The following is a 19,441-nucleotide window of genomic DNA, read 5'->3' as shown; positions in this document are numbered from 1 at the left end:
GAAAAAGCTGAACAAATTAAAATAATCAACAACTCTTCTTAGATCCATCAGAAAATTGACCTTATGAGGCAAACTGCTGCCCCCAAAACTGGAGAGACAGACAGGCTGGATACAGAGAAATACAACTTATCAGAGCAGAAACTTCCATGGGAACCAGAAAAAGAGGTTCTGCTGGAACCAGTGCTGGGGTAGGAAAATCTGAACTGTAATTGACAAACTACTGGAGCCTCAGTAAAAGTCTGAGAGTTAAAAATTCAAGGGGGACCCAGACACTGGGGAGGGGAAGCCTCACACTGATGTGAGTTTTGTTTTTGTTTTTAAACATTCATTCATTCATTCATTCATTCATTCATTTATTGCTGTGTTGGGTCTTTGCTGCTGCACACAGGCTTCCTCTAGTTGTGGTGAGCGACAGCTACTCTTCATTGTGGTGTGCGGGCTCCTCATTGCCGTGGCTTCTCTTGTTGCAGAGCACGGGCTCTAGGCACATGAGCTTCAGTAGCTGCGGCACATGGGCACAAGAGTTGTGGCTCACAGGCTCTAGAGTGCAAGCTCAATAGTTGTGGCGCACGAGCTTAGTTACTCTACAGCATGTGGAATCTTCCTGGAGCAGAGCTTGAACCTGGGTCCCCTGCATTGGCAGGCAGATTCTTAACCACTGCGCCACCCAGGAAGTCCCTGATGTGAGTTTTTGCTCCAAGGGTTCTACCAGGTTCTCAAAGTGACTATTAGAAAAAAATTCCCTAGTTCTTCCACAGGGAGAGTACGAAAAGTAAATCATTTTGAAATACATGAGAGCACTCTGCTCTTCTTAACAAAGCCTAAATAACCTCCAGAGAAACTGTTTTACTGGAGCCTATTCTATTGCACTATTACCTGGGCCCAGCTGACCTGGGGGAAGGGAAATAACCAACTCCAACTACCTCCAGCCATCCTATCCCATCTATGAGTAAAAAACTGAGAACCACTTGTGAAGTTCACAGACCAGGGCACAGGCTCACTAAGACACAGATCTAATTGTAGGAATATAGAATAATACCCCCCACCCCATATCTCATGACACATTACTAAAGGCCTATTTACTACACTTGCTTTTACCTAATGCATCATGTCCTGCAATTAGGAAAAAATTTATAAGGCATATTAAAAGGCAAAAAACACACTTTGAAGAAACTGCATCATTAGATATGGCAGAAATGTTGGAATTATCAGACCAGAAACTTAAAACAGCTATGATTAATACGCTAAGGGCACTACTGGACAAAGTAGACAATATGCAAGAAGAAATGCGTAATGTAAACAGAGAGATGAAAATTCTAAGGAAGAATCAAAAAAAAGAAATGCTAGAGATGAGAAACACTGTAAAAGAAATGAAGAATGCCTTTCATGTGGTCATTAGTAGATATGACATAGCTGAGGAAAAAAAACAGACACTGCACTTGAGGATATCTCAATAGGAACTTTCAAAACTGTAATGCAAAAAGAAAAAAGACTGGAAAAGAAAAAAAAAAAAGCCCACAGAACAATATTCAAGAATATTTTGCAGTGGGACAACTACAAAAGGTGTAACATACATGTAATGACAATACCAGAAAGAGAAGAAAAAGAGAAAGAAAACAGAAGCAATATCTAAAGCATTAATGACTGGGAATTTCCCTCAGATTGTCAGGCACCAAACCACAGATTTAGGCAACCAAAGGAACACCAAGCAGGAAAATTGCCAAAAACCCCACAACTTGGTATATCACATTCAAACTGTGGAAAATCAAAAATAAAGAAAAAATTTGGAAAAAGCCTGACGGGGGAAAACTCCTTACTTATAGATGAGCAAAGACAATAATTAAATCTGACTTCTCAGAACCATGCAAGCAGGAAGACAGTGGAGTGAAACATTTAAAGTGTGGAGAGAAAAAGCCCCAGCAACCTAGAATTTTATATTCTGCAAAATGATCTCTCAAAAGTGAAAGAGAAAAAAGACTTCTGAAACAATAATTGAGGAAATTAGCTCCCAGGAGACTGGCACTGCAAGAAATGTTAAAAAGTTCTTCAGAGAAAAGGAAAATAATATAAGCCAGACACTTGGATCCACATAAAGAAAAGAATAGCAATCCCAGAAGGAATAAGTACAGGTAAAATTTAAACTATTTCTCTTATTCTTAACTGATCTAACAGACAACAGTTTGTTCAGAATATTAACAGCAGCCAATTCGATTATTTCTGTTTACGTACATATACATGAGCACACACGTGCATATGCTCATGCATAAGTGAAAGGAGTGACAGCAGTGCTACAAAGGACTGGAGGGAAGAATTCGGTGTCTTAGTCAGCTCTGCCTGCCATACAAAAATACCACAGACTGGTTGCTTAAACAATAGAAATTTCTTTTCTCACAGTTCTGGAAGCTAGAAGTTCAAGATCAAGGTGCCAATATGGTAGGTTTGTGGTGAGGACTCTCTTCCTGGCTTGTAAACAGCTGTCTACTCACTGTCCTGTTATGGGGAGGAGGAGAGCAAACAAACTTTCTATGTCTCTTCTTACAAGGACACTAATCCCATTATCAAGGGCATCTCCCAAAGGCCCCACCTCCAAATACGATCAAACTGGGGCTGAGGGCTTATGAACTTTTTTTTTTTGGTGGGGGGGGAGCACGTCAGTCCACAGCATTTCACCCCTTACTCCCCAAATCCTCTCACATGCAAAATACATTCTTCCCATCCCACCAATCCCAAAGGTGTAACTCACCCCAGCATCAACTCTAAAGTCTGAAGTCCAAAGTCTTATCTAAATATCACCTAAATCAGATGCAGATGAGACCTGAAATATGATTCACTCTGAGGCAAAAGTTAACAACTAGCAAAGGCAAGTGCCAGAGCCCATGCTTTTAACATATTTCTAACTAATCACTTAAGTATTTACAACTTTCTTATAAAATGCACTTATTATATATACCTATATAATATCAATATGTATTTAATTAATAGAATAACATGCACCAGAGTATGTAAAATGAGGCTACTGCTTTCTCTTCTTCATAATCTTATGTGTTTTCTTTTGAAACATGGAGAACTAGATCAAGCCCTCAGCTTAAATTCAACCTACCAGTCTACTACCAAATATGTGCTGCTGAACTGCAGACCAGCATAATTTATTCTCTAGTGAGCAACCCTGATATTTCAATCAAAGTAGAGCAGCTGAAGAACTGCGAACCATATATTCCTATGTGGCTTTATTTAAATCACTTGTGAAGTTTGTTTTCCACCCAGAATCTCAACTATGAGCCATGTGTATAGGCTGGGGAGGGAAGAATTAAACAATAAATTAAAGGGTAGCTTCACAGAAACAAGCAAGCCTGGGGAAGGAGGTATTTCTAATCTCAAACAGGATACAGCCATCTGCTGGTTTTCATATATCAGAAAAGCGTAGCATCCTAACAGTAAAAAGCAAGTTTTTAAAGCTTAAACCAATCCTTTTTGCATGTGATCATAAGGATTTTATGAGAAAACAAACCATCTCAAAAATAATTCTGAAGTGTCCAATTAAAAAAAGAAAATCCAGTTCCAAGTTTGAAAGGAATAGGAGACCCTTTTGAAGGATCCTTTCAGAGCTGAGAAAGCTGTCCTCTGCCTCCAATTCCTGTGTTAAGTGACCAGTTAGCTGATAAGAGAAAAACATCCCTCCAACTAACAACTAGCAGCAGAATATTATAGCTAAGCCTCGCTCCTACTAAGCTCTAGGGACTTTTGTGTCATTAAAACAATTACAGACCCAGAGCAACTTTTAGTCTTGAAGAAACCTATGACACCTGGTGATTAGTAGAAAAAGCTTACTGAATCATGACAGGCAGAATTTGAAAAATAAGTGCCCATAAAATAAATGATCATTATTGGAAGTATTCTCCACTGACTTCCTCTTAAAGAATGGTATCAGTGACAACTGTATGTGACAAAGAAACAAGTAAAAAAAAAAAAAAAAAAAGAACAGAAGTAAAGGCTAATTTTTCAGCTAAGTAGAGTTCACTGAATTCATAAAAAGTCAAGTCTTTCTTCCCTAAAAGAACGTAAGTAAAATCTATAGAGTAGACTTCCATCTTTGTCCATGAGAAAGTAACCAACATCCAGAATTACCCTCCTTCCACAAACAACTAAAATACTGCCAGAAAATATGAAACAACTTTCTATTTTCATACTTTAGACAATTATAGAAATAAGAGTTCTACCGCAGCCCAAGACAACTGCCCGCAGGCAATTTCTTGACCACAGGGCAGGGAGGAAGCCAAAAGCCCATCAGTCTTGCTAGTTGAAGGAACAAAGATCAGAGTTCAGGGCGATCCAGGTAGCTAGAATTTGTACATACAGCTACATACAGAAAGACCTCGAGAAACTGAAATATGAATACAGATCCACTCGATTCTATGACTGAATGCAAATCTGCACATAAACACACGGTGAAAATTCACGAGGCCAGACAAAGATCAACTTCCAGGGAAAAAACAATAACTGGAGAGGTAACAAAGGGCCAAGAGTTCATAAAACTTCTAGCCGCCAGTCTGGAGAAACCTAACTGAAAGCATGGGCATTGAGTAGACACCCCAGAACACCATACCTTAGTATGAGAATAAATTAGCCATAGAGAGTGGGTGATGTCAGCAAGGTGTCAAAACAGGAAGCCAGACCCTGCTTTTCCCATTGAAACACAAATTAACAACAATTCATGAACCAATTCTCTTTGTGAGAAATCCAGATACTAGTCAAGATGCTCTGATACCCCAAGGCAAGCACAAAATCAGCCACATCAAAGCCAGTAGGAAATTCACGGCCCTCACTTGCCAGAGTTCCTACCCTTGCCTCAGCACCACATAATCAGAAAGACACTCCCAGCTCCCAGGGAGGGAGCAAGAGAAGACTGAACCACATGAAATGTTCAGACTTTTCATGGGGCTGCCCCAGGGACTGGTTTGGGAAGTAGGCTGGCGTTGCCGAGAACAAAGGTGAGGGTCTGGACAAGTACTCACTCATTCAGCATTACCCTTCCCCTGGGAGCAAGCCGAAGAAATTCCCACCTCTCAGCTTCTCTTCGGGGAAGAACACGCATCCAACGTTCCAGCTTTTCAGGGGGCTGCCCAAGAGACTTGTTTCTATCTCACCCCACTCATAGTACTGAAGAGACTTGTCATACTCTAGATGCCTGGAGACTAATGAGAACAAAAAAGGGCTGGGCTGCTTCTCAGAGGACCCACGGTACAGATGGAGGCCAATATAGCTCAGTGGGTTCTCCTTTGAAGAGAAAGAGAAGAGAGAGGATGCAACCAATATTTCAGCTTTCCAAGGGGCTGCCCAAAGGACTGTTTCTATCTTGCCTGCCTCAGAGTGCTAATGGGACCTGGCATACTCTAGTGCCTGGGGGGCACGTAGGAACAAAAGAGAGCTGGGCAGTTTGCTGCAGTTCCAGAGGCTCTGCCGTACCACAGGTACAAGAAGAAGCAAAAGATTATAAACTAATGAAAAAAGAAACCAGCAAAACATCTCTAATTACACTCATAAGTCCAGAGAAGATACATCCACAGAAAAGGTTTAAGAGGCCCCCAGAGTCTCTACCTGGGCTGGCTGGAACATCTGGCTTTCCCTATATGAAGCTTGTCTGTAAATCCTGTGCAAGGTGACTGTTTTTTCAAATGCATGGATTCCAACAGAGTAACAAAGCATACAAAGAAACAGGAAAACATGGCCGAACTCCAGAAACTAATCCTAAAAAAACAGATGTATATGACTTACCTGACAGAAGATTTTCAATAACCATCATAAAGAAGCTCAATGAACTAAGGAAAATGATACATGAACAAAATGAAAATATCAACAGAAATATAAAATACAAAAAAGAACCAAACAGAAATTCTGGAGATGAAGAATATGATACACCACCACCCAAAAGCTGAAAGCTGACCGCTCCTGTGAAACCTTTTGTAAGCCAAAAGGGGTTAAAGTGAGAAAGTGAAGATGCACAAAATAAACTGAGATGAAACACAGATGTTCATAGACACAGTTCAAAGCTATGGCAGCTTGATGCTGAGATGCTGCGTGTAGTCGACAGGGAAGGACCTTGGTGGTGCCACCCTCACTGTTCAGGGGGCACACCACTTCTATAACAGATCACTTCAAAAAAAAAAAATACTGAATGCTATTTTCACTTTTTGCCTTTTTTTTGTAAAAGTGAAAATCCTCTTCAGATTTCTTTCGGTTAGCAGAAATGCGTCCTAACATAGGTCTTTCATAAAAGGGAAGTGTTATAAAGCGAACTTTTGAAAAGCAGAAGATACTTGTAACTGAACTGAAAAATTTCCTAGAAGAGCTCAGCAGTGGACTTGATCAAGCAGAAGAAAGATAAGCAGAAGAAAGAATCAATGCACTTAAAGACAAGTCATTTGAAACTATTCACAGGCACAGAAAGGAAAAAGAAAGAAGCCTAAGGGACTTATAGGACACCAAACAAGAGCACCCAAATACACAAAGCAAACATCAACAGAACTAAAGGGACAAATGATAGCAACATGATAATAGTAGGAGGTTTCAATGCCTCAACTTTCAGAATGGATAGAACAAAGAGACAGAAAATCAATTCGGAAACAGAGGACTTAAACAATACTATAGACCAAAGGCATCTAATAAATACATACAGAACACCTAACAACTGGAGCAGAATACACATTCTTTTCAAGTGCAAAAAGACCATTCTCCAGGAGAGATTACATGTTAAGTCACAAAATAATCACATCAAGTCTCTTTTCTGACCATAATGGAATGAAACTAGAAATCAATAGCAGAAGAGAAAAAGGAAAATTAACAAATATGTGGAAATTAACACACTCCTGAACAGCCAATGGGTTAAAGAAGAAATGAAAAGGAAGATCAGAAAATATATCCAAAAAAAAGAAAACACAACATACCAAAACTTAAGGGATGCAGCAAAAGGACCACTAAGAGGGAAGTCTATAGCAGTAAACTACATTTTTAAAAAAAAAGGGAAAAAAAAAAAAACTCAAATAAAGAACCTAACTTTACATGTCAAGGAACTAGAAAAAGAATCAACTAAGCCCAAAGTTAGTGGAAGAAAGGAAATAGCAAAGATTAGAGGGGAAATAAATGAAAGAGAAAAAAAAATCAATGGAATTATGAGTTATTTCCTGAAAAGATCAACAAAATTGACAAACCTTTAACTAGACTAAGAAAAAAGAGAGAAAACTCAAGTAAATAAAATCAGAAATGAAAAAGGAGACATTAAAACTGATCCCACAGAAATAAGTTAAAGAGAGTAGTGTGAACAATATAGGCCAACAAATTGAACCTACAAAGACTGATTCATCAAGAAATAGAAAATATGAACTGACTTGAAAGTAGTGCACAGACTGAATCAGTAATCAAAAACCTCCCAACAAAGAAAAGCCAAGGACCAGATGGCTTCACCACAGAATTCTACCAAACATTAAAAGAATTAACACCAATCCTTCTCAAACTCTTCACAAAAACTGAGAAGGAAAAAACACTTCAAAACTTATTTTATGAGGCCAGCATTACTCTGATACCAAAGATACTACAAGAAAACTACAGACCAATATCCTTGATGAAAAATCATAAACAAATATTGGCAAACTGAATTCAACCACACATTAAAAGCATCATCACCATGATCCAGTGGGATGTATCCCTGGGATGCAAGGATAGGTCAACATACAAAAACCAATGTGATACGCCACATTACCAGAACAAGGATAAAAATCACATGATCATCTCACAATAGACACAGAAAAAGCATCCGACAAAGTTCAACACCCTTACATAATAAAAAAAAAAAAAAAACCTCAACAAAATTAGAAGGAAATTACCTCAACATAATAAAAGCCATATATGAAAAGCACACAGTTAATATCATACCCAATGGTTTCCACTAAGATCAGAAGCATGGCAACCATGCCCACTCTTGCCACTTCTATTCAACATAGGACTTGAAGTCCTACCTAGAGCAATTAAATATGAAAAAGAAATAAAGAACATCCAAATCAGAAAGGAAGAAGTAAAATTATCTCAGTTCACAGATGACATAATCTTATATATAGAAAATTCTAAAGCTACCACAAGAAGAATTATTAGAACTAACAAATAAATTCAGCAAAGTTGATGGATACAAAATCAAAACGCAAAAATCAGTTTCACCTCTAAAACTAGCAAGGCAGAAAAGATATTAAGAAAACAATCCCATTTACAACAGCATCACAAAGAGTAACATAATTATAAATAAACTTAGCCAAGAGGCAAAATATAAGTACAGTGAAAACTATAAAACACAGCTGAAAGAAATTACAAAAGACACTTCTGAGTTCAGTAACTGGATGACTTAATATCATTAAAATGCTCATATTAACAAAATCAATCCATAGATTCAATGCAATCCTTATCAAAATACCAATGGCATTTTTTGCAGAAATAGATAAATCAATTCTAAAATTCACATGGAATCACAAAGGACCTTGAATAGCCAAAATAATGCGAAAGGCAAAGCTAAAGGTCTCACATTTCCAGACTTCAAAAGATATTACAGGACTTCCTAGGTGGTGCAGTGGTTAAGAATCCACCTGCCAGTGCAGGGGACACAGGTTTGATCCCTGCTCCAGAAAGATTCCACATGCTGCTGTGTGCCACAACGATTGAGCCTGAGCTCTAGAGCCCATGAGCCACAACTATTGAGCCCGAGCTCTAGAGCCCATGAGCCATAACTATTGAGCCCATGTGCCACAACTAGTGAAGCCCATACACCTAAAGCCTGTGCTCCGCAACAAGAAAAGTCACAGCAATGAGGAGCCCATGCACCACAACGAAGAGTAGCCCCTGCTCACCACAACTAGAGGAAGCCCATGTACAGCAATGAAGAAGACCCAACACAGCCTATAAATAAATAAATTTATTTTTAAAAAAAGCTGAGTTTTTTATTTTACAAATCTACAGCAATCAAAACAATATGGTATTAGCATAAAGACAGGAATGTAGACCAATGGAATAGAGAACTCAGAAATAAACCCACACATATGCAGTCAAATGGTCTTTGAAGAAGGTGCCAAGAGTGCACAATGGGGAAAGGGTAGTCTCTTCAACAAATGGTGTTGCAAAAACTGGATTTCCAAATGCAAAAGAATAAAGACTTGAAACTATAAAGTCACTTAAAGAAAATAAAGGGAAAAAGCCTCATAACATTAGTCTTAGGAATGATTTCCTGGATATGATATCAAGAGCCCACGTAACAAAAGCAAAAACTGGGAATTCCCTGGTGGGCGCAGTGGTTAAGAATCTGCCTGCCAATGCAGGGGACACGGGTTTAACAAGAGAAGCCACCGCAATGAGAAGCCTGTGCACTGCAGCAAAGAGTAGCCCCTGCTTGCCACAATTAGAGAAAGCCCGCTCGCAGCAACAGAAACCCAATGCAGCCAAAAATAAATAAATAAATTTAAAAAATAAAACAAAATACATATTTAAACAAAAATAAATAAAAAGTAAAAATAAAAGCACTGTACTTAAAAAAAATAGACAACCTACTGAATGGGAGAAGATATTTGCAAATGATATGACCTATAAGGCGTTAATATCCAAAATTATAAACAGCTCATAAAAGTGAGTATTAAAAAAAAAAATCCAACCCAATTAAAAAATGGGCAGAGGACCTGAAGAGACATTTTTCCAAAGAAGACATACAGATAGCCAACAGCCACATGAAAAGATGCACATCAACTCACCAGCGGAATGCAAATCAAAACCACAATGAGAGATCACCTCACACCTGTCAGAATGGCTGTCATCAAAAAGACCACAAATCACAAATGTTGGTGAGGATGTAGAGAAAAGGGAACCCTAGCACACTGCTGTATGAATGTAAGTTGGTACAACCTCTACAGAAAACAGTATGGAGGTTCCTCAAAAAACTAAAAATAGAACTACCATATGATCCAGCAATTTCAGTCTTGGGTGTGTACCCAAAAAACCCAAAAACACTAACTTGAAAAGATACATGCATTCCAATGCTCACAGCAGCATTATTTAACAACAGCCAAGATATGGAAGCAACTTAAGTGTCTACCACTTAAAGATGATGAATGGATAAAGAAGAGGTGGTATATATACAACGGGATATTACTCAGCCATAATAAAGAATGAAATTTTGCCATTTGGAACAACATGGATGGACCTGGAGGGTATTAGGCTTAGTGAAACAAGTCAGAGAAAGACAAATACTGTACATTATCGCTTATATTTTGGAACCTAAAAAAATGAAACAAATGAATATAACAAAACAGAAACAGACTGATAGGTACAGAGAACAAACCAGTGGGGAAAGAGAATAGGGGAAGGGCAGGATAGGGGTAGAGGATTGAGAAGTACAAACTATTATGTATTTATAAAATAAGTAAGCTACAAGGATGTATTGTGTAGCACAGAGAATACAGCCAATATTTGACAATAACTTTAAATGTAGTACAATCTATAAAAATATTGAATCACTATGTTATGTTGTCCATCTGAAACACACAATATTGTAAATCAACTATACTTCAATTTAAAAAAGAAAGATGTGCACAGTTGTAACAGTTTGACACTATTCAAGTGGTATAATATTGTTCAAAGGGAGACTGTAATAACTTAAAGATGCTTATTTAAACAGCCACTAAAATAATAAAACAAAAAAGTAGCGCTAATAACTAAACTGTGGAAAAGACTTAATATTTTTTAAATGATCCATTATTTTTTTCAAGGCCAGAAGAGAGGAAAAAATAGATGAGTAAATAAAAGACAAAAAGCAAGGTAGTATATCTAAATCCAGCCTTATCAATAATTAACTTTCTGCAATGATGGAAATGTTCTATATCTGCACTATCCAAGACAGTAGCCACTAGCTACATGTGCCACTCAACATCTGAAATGAGGCTAGTGGAACAGGGAATCTAAAGTTTTAATTTTATTTAACTTGAATTAATTTTAACTGAAATACGAATAGCCACATGTGGTTAGCAGTTACTATATTATACAATGTAGGTCTAAATATTCCAAGTAAAAATAGACATTTTCAGACTTGATTGAAGGGGAAGACCCAAAATATATACTGTCTAAAAATGTTCAATTTAAATATCAAGACACAGGTAGGTAAGAAGTAAAAGGATGGAAAAAGACAAACCATGCAAACACTAATCTTAAGAAGTGGGAGTGACTATATTATCAACAGAAAAAAGTAGACTTCAGAACAAAGAATGTTACCAGGGATAAAGAGGGACATTTCATGATAACAAAACAGCCAATTCATTAGGAAGACAAAATAATCATAAATGTGTATGCACCTAATAAATATGCTTCAAAATTCATAAAGCACAAACTTACAGAAGTAAAAAGAAAAATCAGACAAATCCACAATTATATTCAGAGATTTCAACACTCCTCTCTCAGTATTGATAAAATAATACACAGAGAACCAAAAGAGATACGGAAGATTTAGAAAGCATTATCAACCAACTTGATCTAACTGACATTCATAACACTCCACTCAACTAGAACAGACACTCTTTTAAAGTATATGTGAAACATTAACCCAGAAAGACCATATTATGGGCCATAAAACAAGTCTCAGAAAATTTTTAAAAAATGAAATCAAACATAATTGTTTGGTTTCTAAAAGAACATAATTAAATTAGACCTCAGTAACAGGAAGATATCAGGAAAACTCTCAAATTTTTAGAAATTAAACAAAAGACTTCTAAATAACTCATGGGTCAAAAAATAGATCACAAAAGACATTAGCATATATACATATTTTTTAATTTATTTATTTTATTTATTTACTGGCTGCGTCGGGTCTTCGTTGCTGCACACGGGCTTTCTCTAGTTGCTGCGAGTGGGGGCTACTCTTCATTGTGGTGTGCAGGCTCCTCATTGTAGTGGCTTCTCTTGTTATGAAGCATGGGCCCTAGGCATGTGGGCTTCAATAGTTGTGGCACATGGGCTCAACAGTTGTGGCTCACGGGCTCTAGAGCACAGACTCAACAGATGCAGCACACGGACCTAGCTGCTCCGTGGCTTGTGGAATCTTCCCAGAGCAGGGCTTCAATCCATGTCCCCTGCATTAGCAGGCGGATTCTTTATCACTGCGCCACCTAGAAAGTCCCGGCATATATTTTAAACTAAACAAAAATGAAAACTCACATATCAAAATTTGTGGGATGCAGCTAAAGCAAGGCTTAAAGGAAAATTTATAGCTTTAAATGTTTATATTAGAAAAGAAGGTCTAATATCAATGATCTCATTTTCTACCTTAGGAAGCTTCTACCTTAGGAGGCTAGAAATATAAAAGCAAATTAAACTCAAAAAAGTAAAAGAAAGGAAATAATAAAGATTTTAAAAGTGTCAATCAATAAAATAGAAAAAAGATAAAATACAGAAAACGATGAACCAAAAGTTGGTTCTTTGAAAACAGCAATAAAATTGATAAACCTCTAGCTAGATCAATGAAGGAAAACAAGAGAAAACAGACATTTCTAGCTTACGGATAAAAGGAAATATCACTACATATTCTCCAGACAAGAGAAGGACAATAGGGAGTAGCATTTTTTAAAATTTTTATTTACTTATTTTTGGGGGGCCGTGCAGCGTGGTATGTGGGAACTTAGTTCCCTGACCAGGAATCAAACCCACACCCCCTGCAGTGGAAGCACAGTCTTAACCACTGGACTGGCAGGGAAGTCCCTAGGGAGTAGCATTTTTCAAACCTTATGCCGATAAACTCAACAGCTGAGATTAAATGGACAACTTCCTTGAAAGGAATTCAAGGTTGTTATAACATTTAAAAACAAATCAGTATAATTAATCACATTCTAAAATAAAGGAAGTAAATCATGAGTATCTCCATACATGCAAAAAAACAAACCTGACAAAATTCAGTACCCATTCACGATTTAAAAAAAAAAACACCTCTTGGCTAATTCAGAGCATAGATGAAGTGCCTCAATCTCATAAATTTATGGAGCTGTATTAATATGATAAAAATCACAGCTAACATTATACCTGAAAGACAGAAAGCTTTCCCCATAAAATTGGGAATAAAGAAAGGATATCCACCAACACCAGTTCTTTTTAACATTCTACTTAGAGGTACCAGTCTGTCTAACAACTAGAAATATGATGCATGCAGATTAGAAAGGAAGAAGCAAAACTGTTTTTATTCACAGATGACATGATTGTGTATATAAAAATTCCTAAGGAATCAACAAAAAAGATGCTGGAATTAAAAAGTGAATTTAGCAAAATCACAAGATTAAAAAGTCAATACAAAAAATTGTATTTCTATGTGCAAGGCCTTTGCACTGAAAACTAAACACCGTGGAGGGAAATTAAAGAAGAGCTAAAGCATGGAGGAACACACGATGTTCCTATAAAAACAAAATCCCCTAAGGAAAAGTAAAAATAAGAGGAATTCCTGTGTAAGGAACTCAGAGAATGGGCCCAGGGTGGCTAACAGAGACCCAAAACAAAATGGAGCCAGGCAGTCATGACAGACCTGGGGTTCAGTCAAGCACTCTGTGAACCAAGAACAGAAAACTACGATTTCTGCTTCTGCTAAGGGTCTTCCTGGAAAAGTCCCCAACTGGAAGCTCTGATGACAGCCAATGATCAAAAACTATAGTCAAGCTTCAAGGACTTGTGGTCAGACTGCAAGGGTCAACCAATCCCCTTTAAAAGTCTCTTCAATATCTTAAGTGTAGTCGTTACATGGTATAAACATCTGTTGAAACTTGTTGACACTTACAGTTTTTATTGTGCACTAAAATGGATCCCTTTTATTACATGCAAATTACACCTAAATAAAGATGATTTTAACACATATTTAGACACAATCCTCAAAACTTATCTTGCTTCCTAATATGAATGTAGCCTAGAAGGAAACTAAGATTTATTAAGGCCCTATAACGTGCCACACATTGGACTCTGTATATTTAATTCTCACAACCACCTCCTAAGGCAGAAACTACTCACCAGTTTCACATCTGAAGAAATACTGGGCATTTGCAAGCTCACCCACCTAGTAAGTGGGGAGCTAAGAGTCACATCCAAGTTTGTCTCTAACGCCCATGCTGTTACCACCACCATCCTCTTATTACGGCTTCTCTATGGAAACTTTTTCACCAAAGCTACTACTGTCCACTAAAAACATTTTTTAAGCCTAACTTTTTTTTTTAACTTTCCAAGGCAAATAAACTCAAAAATAAAGATTAAAAACAATCACAAACCCAGGTAATCCATAAACTGGATGGCAAGATCCAGAGCAATGACAGGTGTACCCCATGTACTAAATAGGTCAAGCTACAGTGTAAAAAATGTGTACATACCAGATTCACAAAGACAAGTACAGTCACATTTCATTATATGAGTCTTTCCACCATCACACAGCAAGTTAAGTGATAAAACTGTCTAATACTCTTTAGTGGAAGAACTCTCCCACTGGAATTTTTAAGGTTTAAAATTCTATGCCAAGGACTACTTGGTTGAACTGACTATTTCTCATCCTGTTAAAAATAAAAAATTTTAAACTTAATATTAAAAGTTCTGGGCAAATAACCATATACAGTGATCAAAATCTTTATTCCTGTAAATGTTACAAAAGGCATTAAAGTATCCAAGAGGGAGGTGGCAGAAAACACAGGAGTCTTGTAAAAAATATTCAATATTCAAGAGGGAGGTTGTGGAAAAGACCTTGCTAACATTTCAAGACAGAGGAGCTAAAGGTGAGAAATAAATATGTGTACTTATGTTTGGTGTTGCATTAACATTACATTATGTAACAATCACATTTTTGTAACTCAGAGAAACAATGCATACTTACAGTTATGTGAACACTGAGGAATTATCATTGCAATGTTGAAATATTCAAAGCAAATACCACACCGCAGCAAATCATCTATTGTCTGAAATGCAAAAATACATATATACCTATTAGAAAGCCACCAAGATTGGAACAGCTGCCACAGAACTCCATCCCCTAAAAGAATAATTTAATAATACTTCTTTGCCAAATATACAAACTCAAAAGCTAAGTCCACATAAACTGCAGGGGAGAGAAAACCTCCCCCATAATAACTTACTCAAATCTTATGTTACCAAGAACACTTCAGACAGATAAAGCTGACACTGTGCAGATTCCCACTGCATGTTGCCAGCCCTTCCTGAAAGGGCTGCTCTATTCCTGTTCCACTTGCCATGTGTTTCCAGCCCCTACTCCAAGCCTGCTACTCTTTAGACCCCATTTCCTGGCCTACAGTCACTGCTGGGTTAAAGGTACCAGCAGCCATTTACCACACAGGTTAAAAACCAGACCAGAGAATATTAAAAGAGAAAGATTAGTACTGGCAAAAAAATAGAAAGGACGATCAATGGAATAGAATAGAGAACTCAGAAGTAAGCCCAAACACATATGGGCACCTTATCTTTGACAAAGGAGGCACGAGTATACAATGGAAAAAAGACAGCCTCTTCAATAAGTGGTGCTGGGAAAATTGGACAGCAACATGTAAAAGAATGAAATTAGAACACTCCCTAACACCATACACAAAAATAAACTCCAAATGGATTAAAGACCTACATGGAAGGCCAGACACTATCAAACTCCTAGAGGAAAACATAGGCAGAACAATCTATGACATCCATCAAAGCAAGATCCTTTTTGACCCACCTCCTAGAATCATGGAAATAAAATCAAGAATAAACGAATGGGACCTCATGAAACTTAAAAGCTTTTGCACAGCAAAAGAAACCATAAACAAGACTAAAAGGCAACCCTCAGAATGGGAAAAAATAATTGCCTATGAAACAACAGACAAAGGATTAACCTCCAAAATATACAAGCAGCTCATGAAGCTTAACACCAAAAAAGCAAATAACCCAATCCACAAATGGGCAGAAGACCTAAATAGACATTTCTCCAAAGAAGACATACAGATGGCCAACAAACATGAAAAGATGCTCAACATCACTCATCATCAGAGAAATGCAAGTCAAAGCCACAATGAGGTATCACCTCACACCAATCAGAATGGCCATCATCACAAAGTCTGGAAACCACAAATGTTGGAGAGGGTGTGGAGAAAAGGGAACTCTCCTGCACTGTTGGTGGGAATGTAAGTTGGTACAGCCACTATGGAAAACAATTTGGAGGTTCCTTCAAAAACTACACATAGAACTACCATATGATCCAGTAATCCCACTCCTGGGCATATATCCAAAGAAAACCATAATCCCAAAAGAAACATGTACCATCATGTTTACTGCAGCACTATTTACAATAGCCAGGACATGGAAGCAACCTAAATGCCCATCAACAAATGAATGGATACAGAAGATGTGGCATATATATACAATGGAATATTACTCAGCTCTAAAAAGGGACGAGATGGAGCTATATGTAATGAGGTGGATAGAACTACAATCTGTCATACATAGTGAAGTAAGTCAGAAAGAGAAGGACAAATATTGTATGCTAACTCACGTATACGGAAGCTAAAAATGGTACTGATGAACTCAGTGACAAGAATAAGGATGCAGATACAGAGAATGGACTGGAGAACTGGAGGTATGGGAGGGGGCGGGGGGTGAAGGGGAAACTGAGAAGAAGCGGGAGAGTAGCACAGACATATATATACTACCAACTGTAAAATAGTCAGTGGGAAGTTGTTGTATAACAAAGGGAGTCCAACTCGAGGATGGAAGATGCCTTAAAGGACTGGGGCAGGGAGGGTGGTGGGGACTCGAGGGGGGGGAGTCAAGGAAGGGAGGGAATACGGGGATATGTGTATAAAAACAGATGATTGAACCTGATGTACCCCCCCAAAAAAAAATAAAAAAAAAAAATAAAAAAAGAGAGAAAGATTAGAAATTATCTAATTAAAACCCTTACTTCACAAAGGAGTACGCTTGTACCCAGTGCAAGCTCACTGCACATGTCAAGCCAGGACAACTCTTCCAGTCTCCCTACTGGCCATCAGTCCAGTGCTTTCTGCACGGTACTGCACGGTACTGCACAGTGGAGCCAGATGAGGAAGCCCTGGAAAGAGCTGGTGCCAGTGACAGCACAGGGAGGGGAAGAGGTGGGCAGTCTGCAAAGTCAGATAGATCTGCATCAATCCGGAATGAAACCCAAACAGGAAAGGATCTCTCTCGCAAGCTAAAATCTTCTAAATCATTTAAAATAAAATGTTATTTCATTCAAAAGAATACTGAGCAGATACTTGAGGAAAGAGAGAGAGCGCGTGCTCTCTTATGTAATGATATGGAAAGACTACCAAAAAAAGTGAAAAAAGAAATGAGGTACAAGCAGAACACATGGCCTACAACCTTTTGTTAAAAAGGGAGGAGGGAATAAGAGTATAAATCTGAACGTAAATCTAAACACAAGAATGTAACAAATAATGGTCAAGGGGGTCAGGAAACTGGATAGATGAGGGACAAGTTTGCAGGAAGATTTTTACTTTTTACTTCACACGCATTTTGAACCATATGAGTGTATGACCTAAATTTTAAAAATACAAACAAAAAGACTGTCTCTAATAGTTCACATGATGAAACACTATTGCCATTCAAAAAAACATGCTTTCAAAGAATAATTAAACTGAAAAATGTTCATGTTTTAATGGAAACTTGAAAAAAATCAGAGAACAAACCTACAACAATAATACTTATTAACAGAACTACGTAGTTTAATCTCCTTAACAATCTTAGGAGGTCGATAGCACCCACACGCCAATTTTATGGATGAAGCCTATCGAGCTTATAAGTGGTTGGATCAAATCCAAGAGGCTGACTTTAAGGTGATGCCAAATTTTAACTGCATATACACATTGTGGGCATGTGTATGTATGACCACACATGAGAAAAACTGAAGAACAATAAGAGAAAATGTTAAACAGTGGTTCTCTCTAGATGGTAGGATGTCGGGTAACTTTCATTTTCTCCTTTACCTTACTCTAAATTTTAATTTTTTCTACTATATCACATACTACAATTATAATCTGTGAAAAACAAATTTTTGTTACAGTAAAACCTGAGATTTAAACATTCAAATGCCCAAATCTTCCACTATTTTGGATGGTAAGCTACCATTGGCACAGAAAGCTAGAGGACTGTGCTGAAAAATCAGTCAAGAGCAGAGGCAGGACCAGAAGCCAAAGCCCTGGCAGCTGGTCTATTTGCTTTCTTCTCGATCACTCTTCTGGAGGAGCGGTTCTGATAGGTGTGCTGAGCAAGATCTGTGGAAGGTGATACCGCATCCGATGAGCTATAACATTCTTGCCCAGGTTTCCAGTCCAGTGGATGCCCTAGGATTTCCTCAACTTAGAGAAAGTGGAAGGGGGAAGTAGGGAATGGGTGAAAAGACTGTATAATTAGAGCAAAGGTTCATACGTTTTTTGGGGTCACAGATCCCTTTGAAAAATAAATGAAAACTATGGATTCTCTTCTCAAAAGAAAAACATACATACAGACAAAAATTTTATCAATAATTCCAGACACCAAAGTCTTTCCATGGATCCTAGGTTAGCAACCACAGATCTGGAGTCTGATTTCTATTCAATATAAGAAAGAACTCCAAACAAAGCTACTTATAGATGCAGCTAATTTTCTGTTCCTGGAGGAGTTCAAGCAAAAACTAGATGAAAAATGGGTAGATACACTATAAAAGCGATTAAAATACTGGAGGGGGCTGGCTTTCCAACCTTCAGATTCTGTGATTCCAATATGGGCTCAATCAGCTTCATCACTGAACACTCTCTGGTGCTGAACCCTATATTCATGTTGCCATGAGACAGCAAACCCAGAGAAGACATGGAACCTGCCTCTAAAGAAGAGTGCGGAAGTTGTGGGAATACATAAAATATGCTTAAATCTACAAAGCAGGTAGCTTTACAAGTTAGAGCTTTCACTTCCCTTATCCAATTCATAACCTTCACGACAACAAATAAAAAGCAGGGGGAGAAATACTTAAGTGTTAATAATAATCATTATAAAGATATATTAATTTAAAGCTTACTACCTTCTAGATACCTTCAATCAATTAGCAAACAATTTTTGAGTAGCCACTATGTGCCAGGCATTATATTAGGCACAGTGAATATGCCAGACAGGACACCATTCCACACATGTGAACTCATTTAACCAACCTTATAAATTAGTTCTGTCTCCAGTTTATAATTGAGGCAATTCATGATCAGAGAGGTTAAGTCACTGAATCAAGGTCACACAGTTAAATAGGAGGCAAAGACTAAATTTAACCCAGAACCACTGGAACTCAAATCTGTGCTCTTCTCCACTGCACCCTATGGTAAGGCAACCACAGCTGCAAAACCACGGCTTTCGCAGATCATTCCGCCATGTC

General features: G+C 37.8%; 1 protein-coding gene across 3 annotated transcripts in view; it reads right to left on the bottom strand.

Moving 5' to 3' along the window:
• RAD18 (RAD18 E3 ubiquitin protein ligase) overlaps window positions 1–19,441 on the bottom strand; it is a 122,661-nt gene that overhangs the window by 102,070 nt on the left and 1,150 nt on the right. For all 3 annotated transcript variants that reach the window (XM_057706297.1, XM_057706298.1, XM_057706296.1), the window contains exon 2: window positions 14,903–14,984. In XM_057706297.1, coding sequence (XP_057562280.1) covers window positions 14,903–14,984 — 82 coding nt within the window. The remainder of the gene's footprint in view (window positions 1–14,902; window positions 14,985–19,441) is intronic.

This window comes from Hippopotamus amphibius, chromosome 13, assembly GCF_030028045.1.
Source record: "Hippopotamus amphibius kiboko isolate mHipAmp2 chromosome 13, mHipAmp2.hap2, whole genome shotgun sequence".
In the NCBI taxonomy this organism is placed as follows: domain Eukaryota; kingdom Metazoa; phylum Chordata; class Mammalia; order Artiodactyla; family Hippopotamidae; genus Hippopotamus; species Hippopotamus amphibius.
Note: the sequence above shows the minus strand (reverse complement) of the source record. Positions and strands in the feature narration are given on the sequence as shown.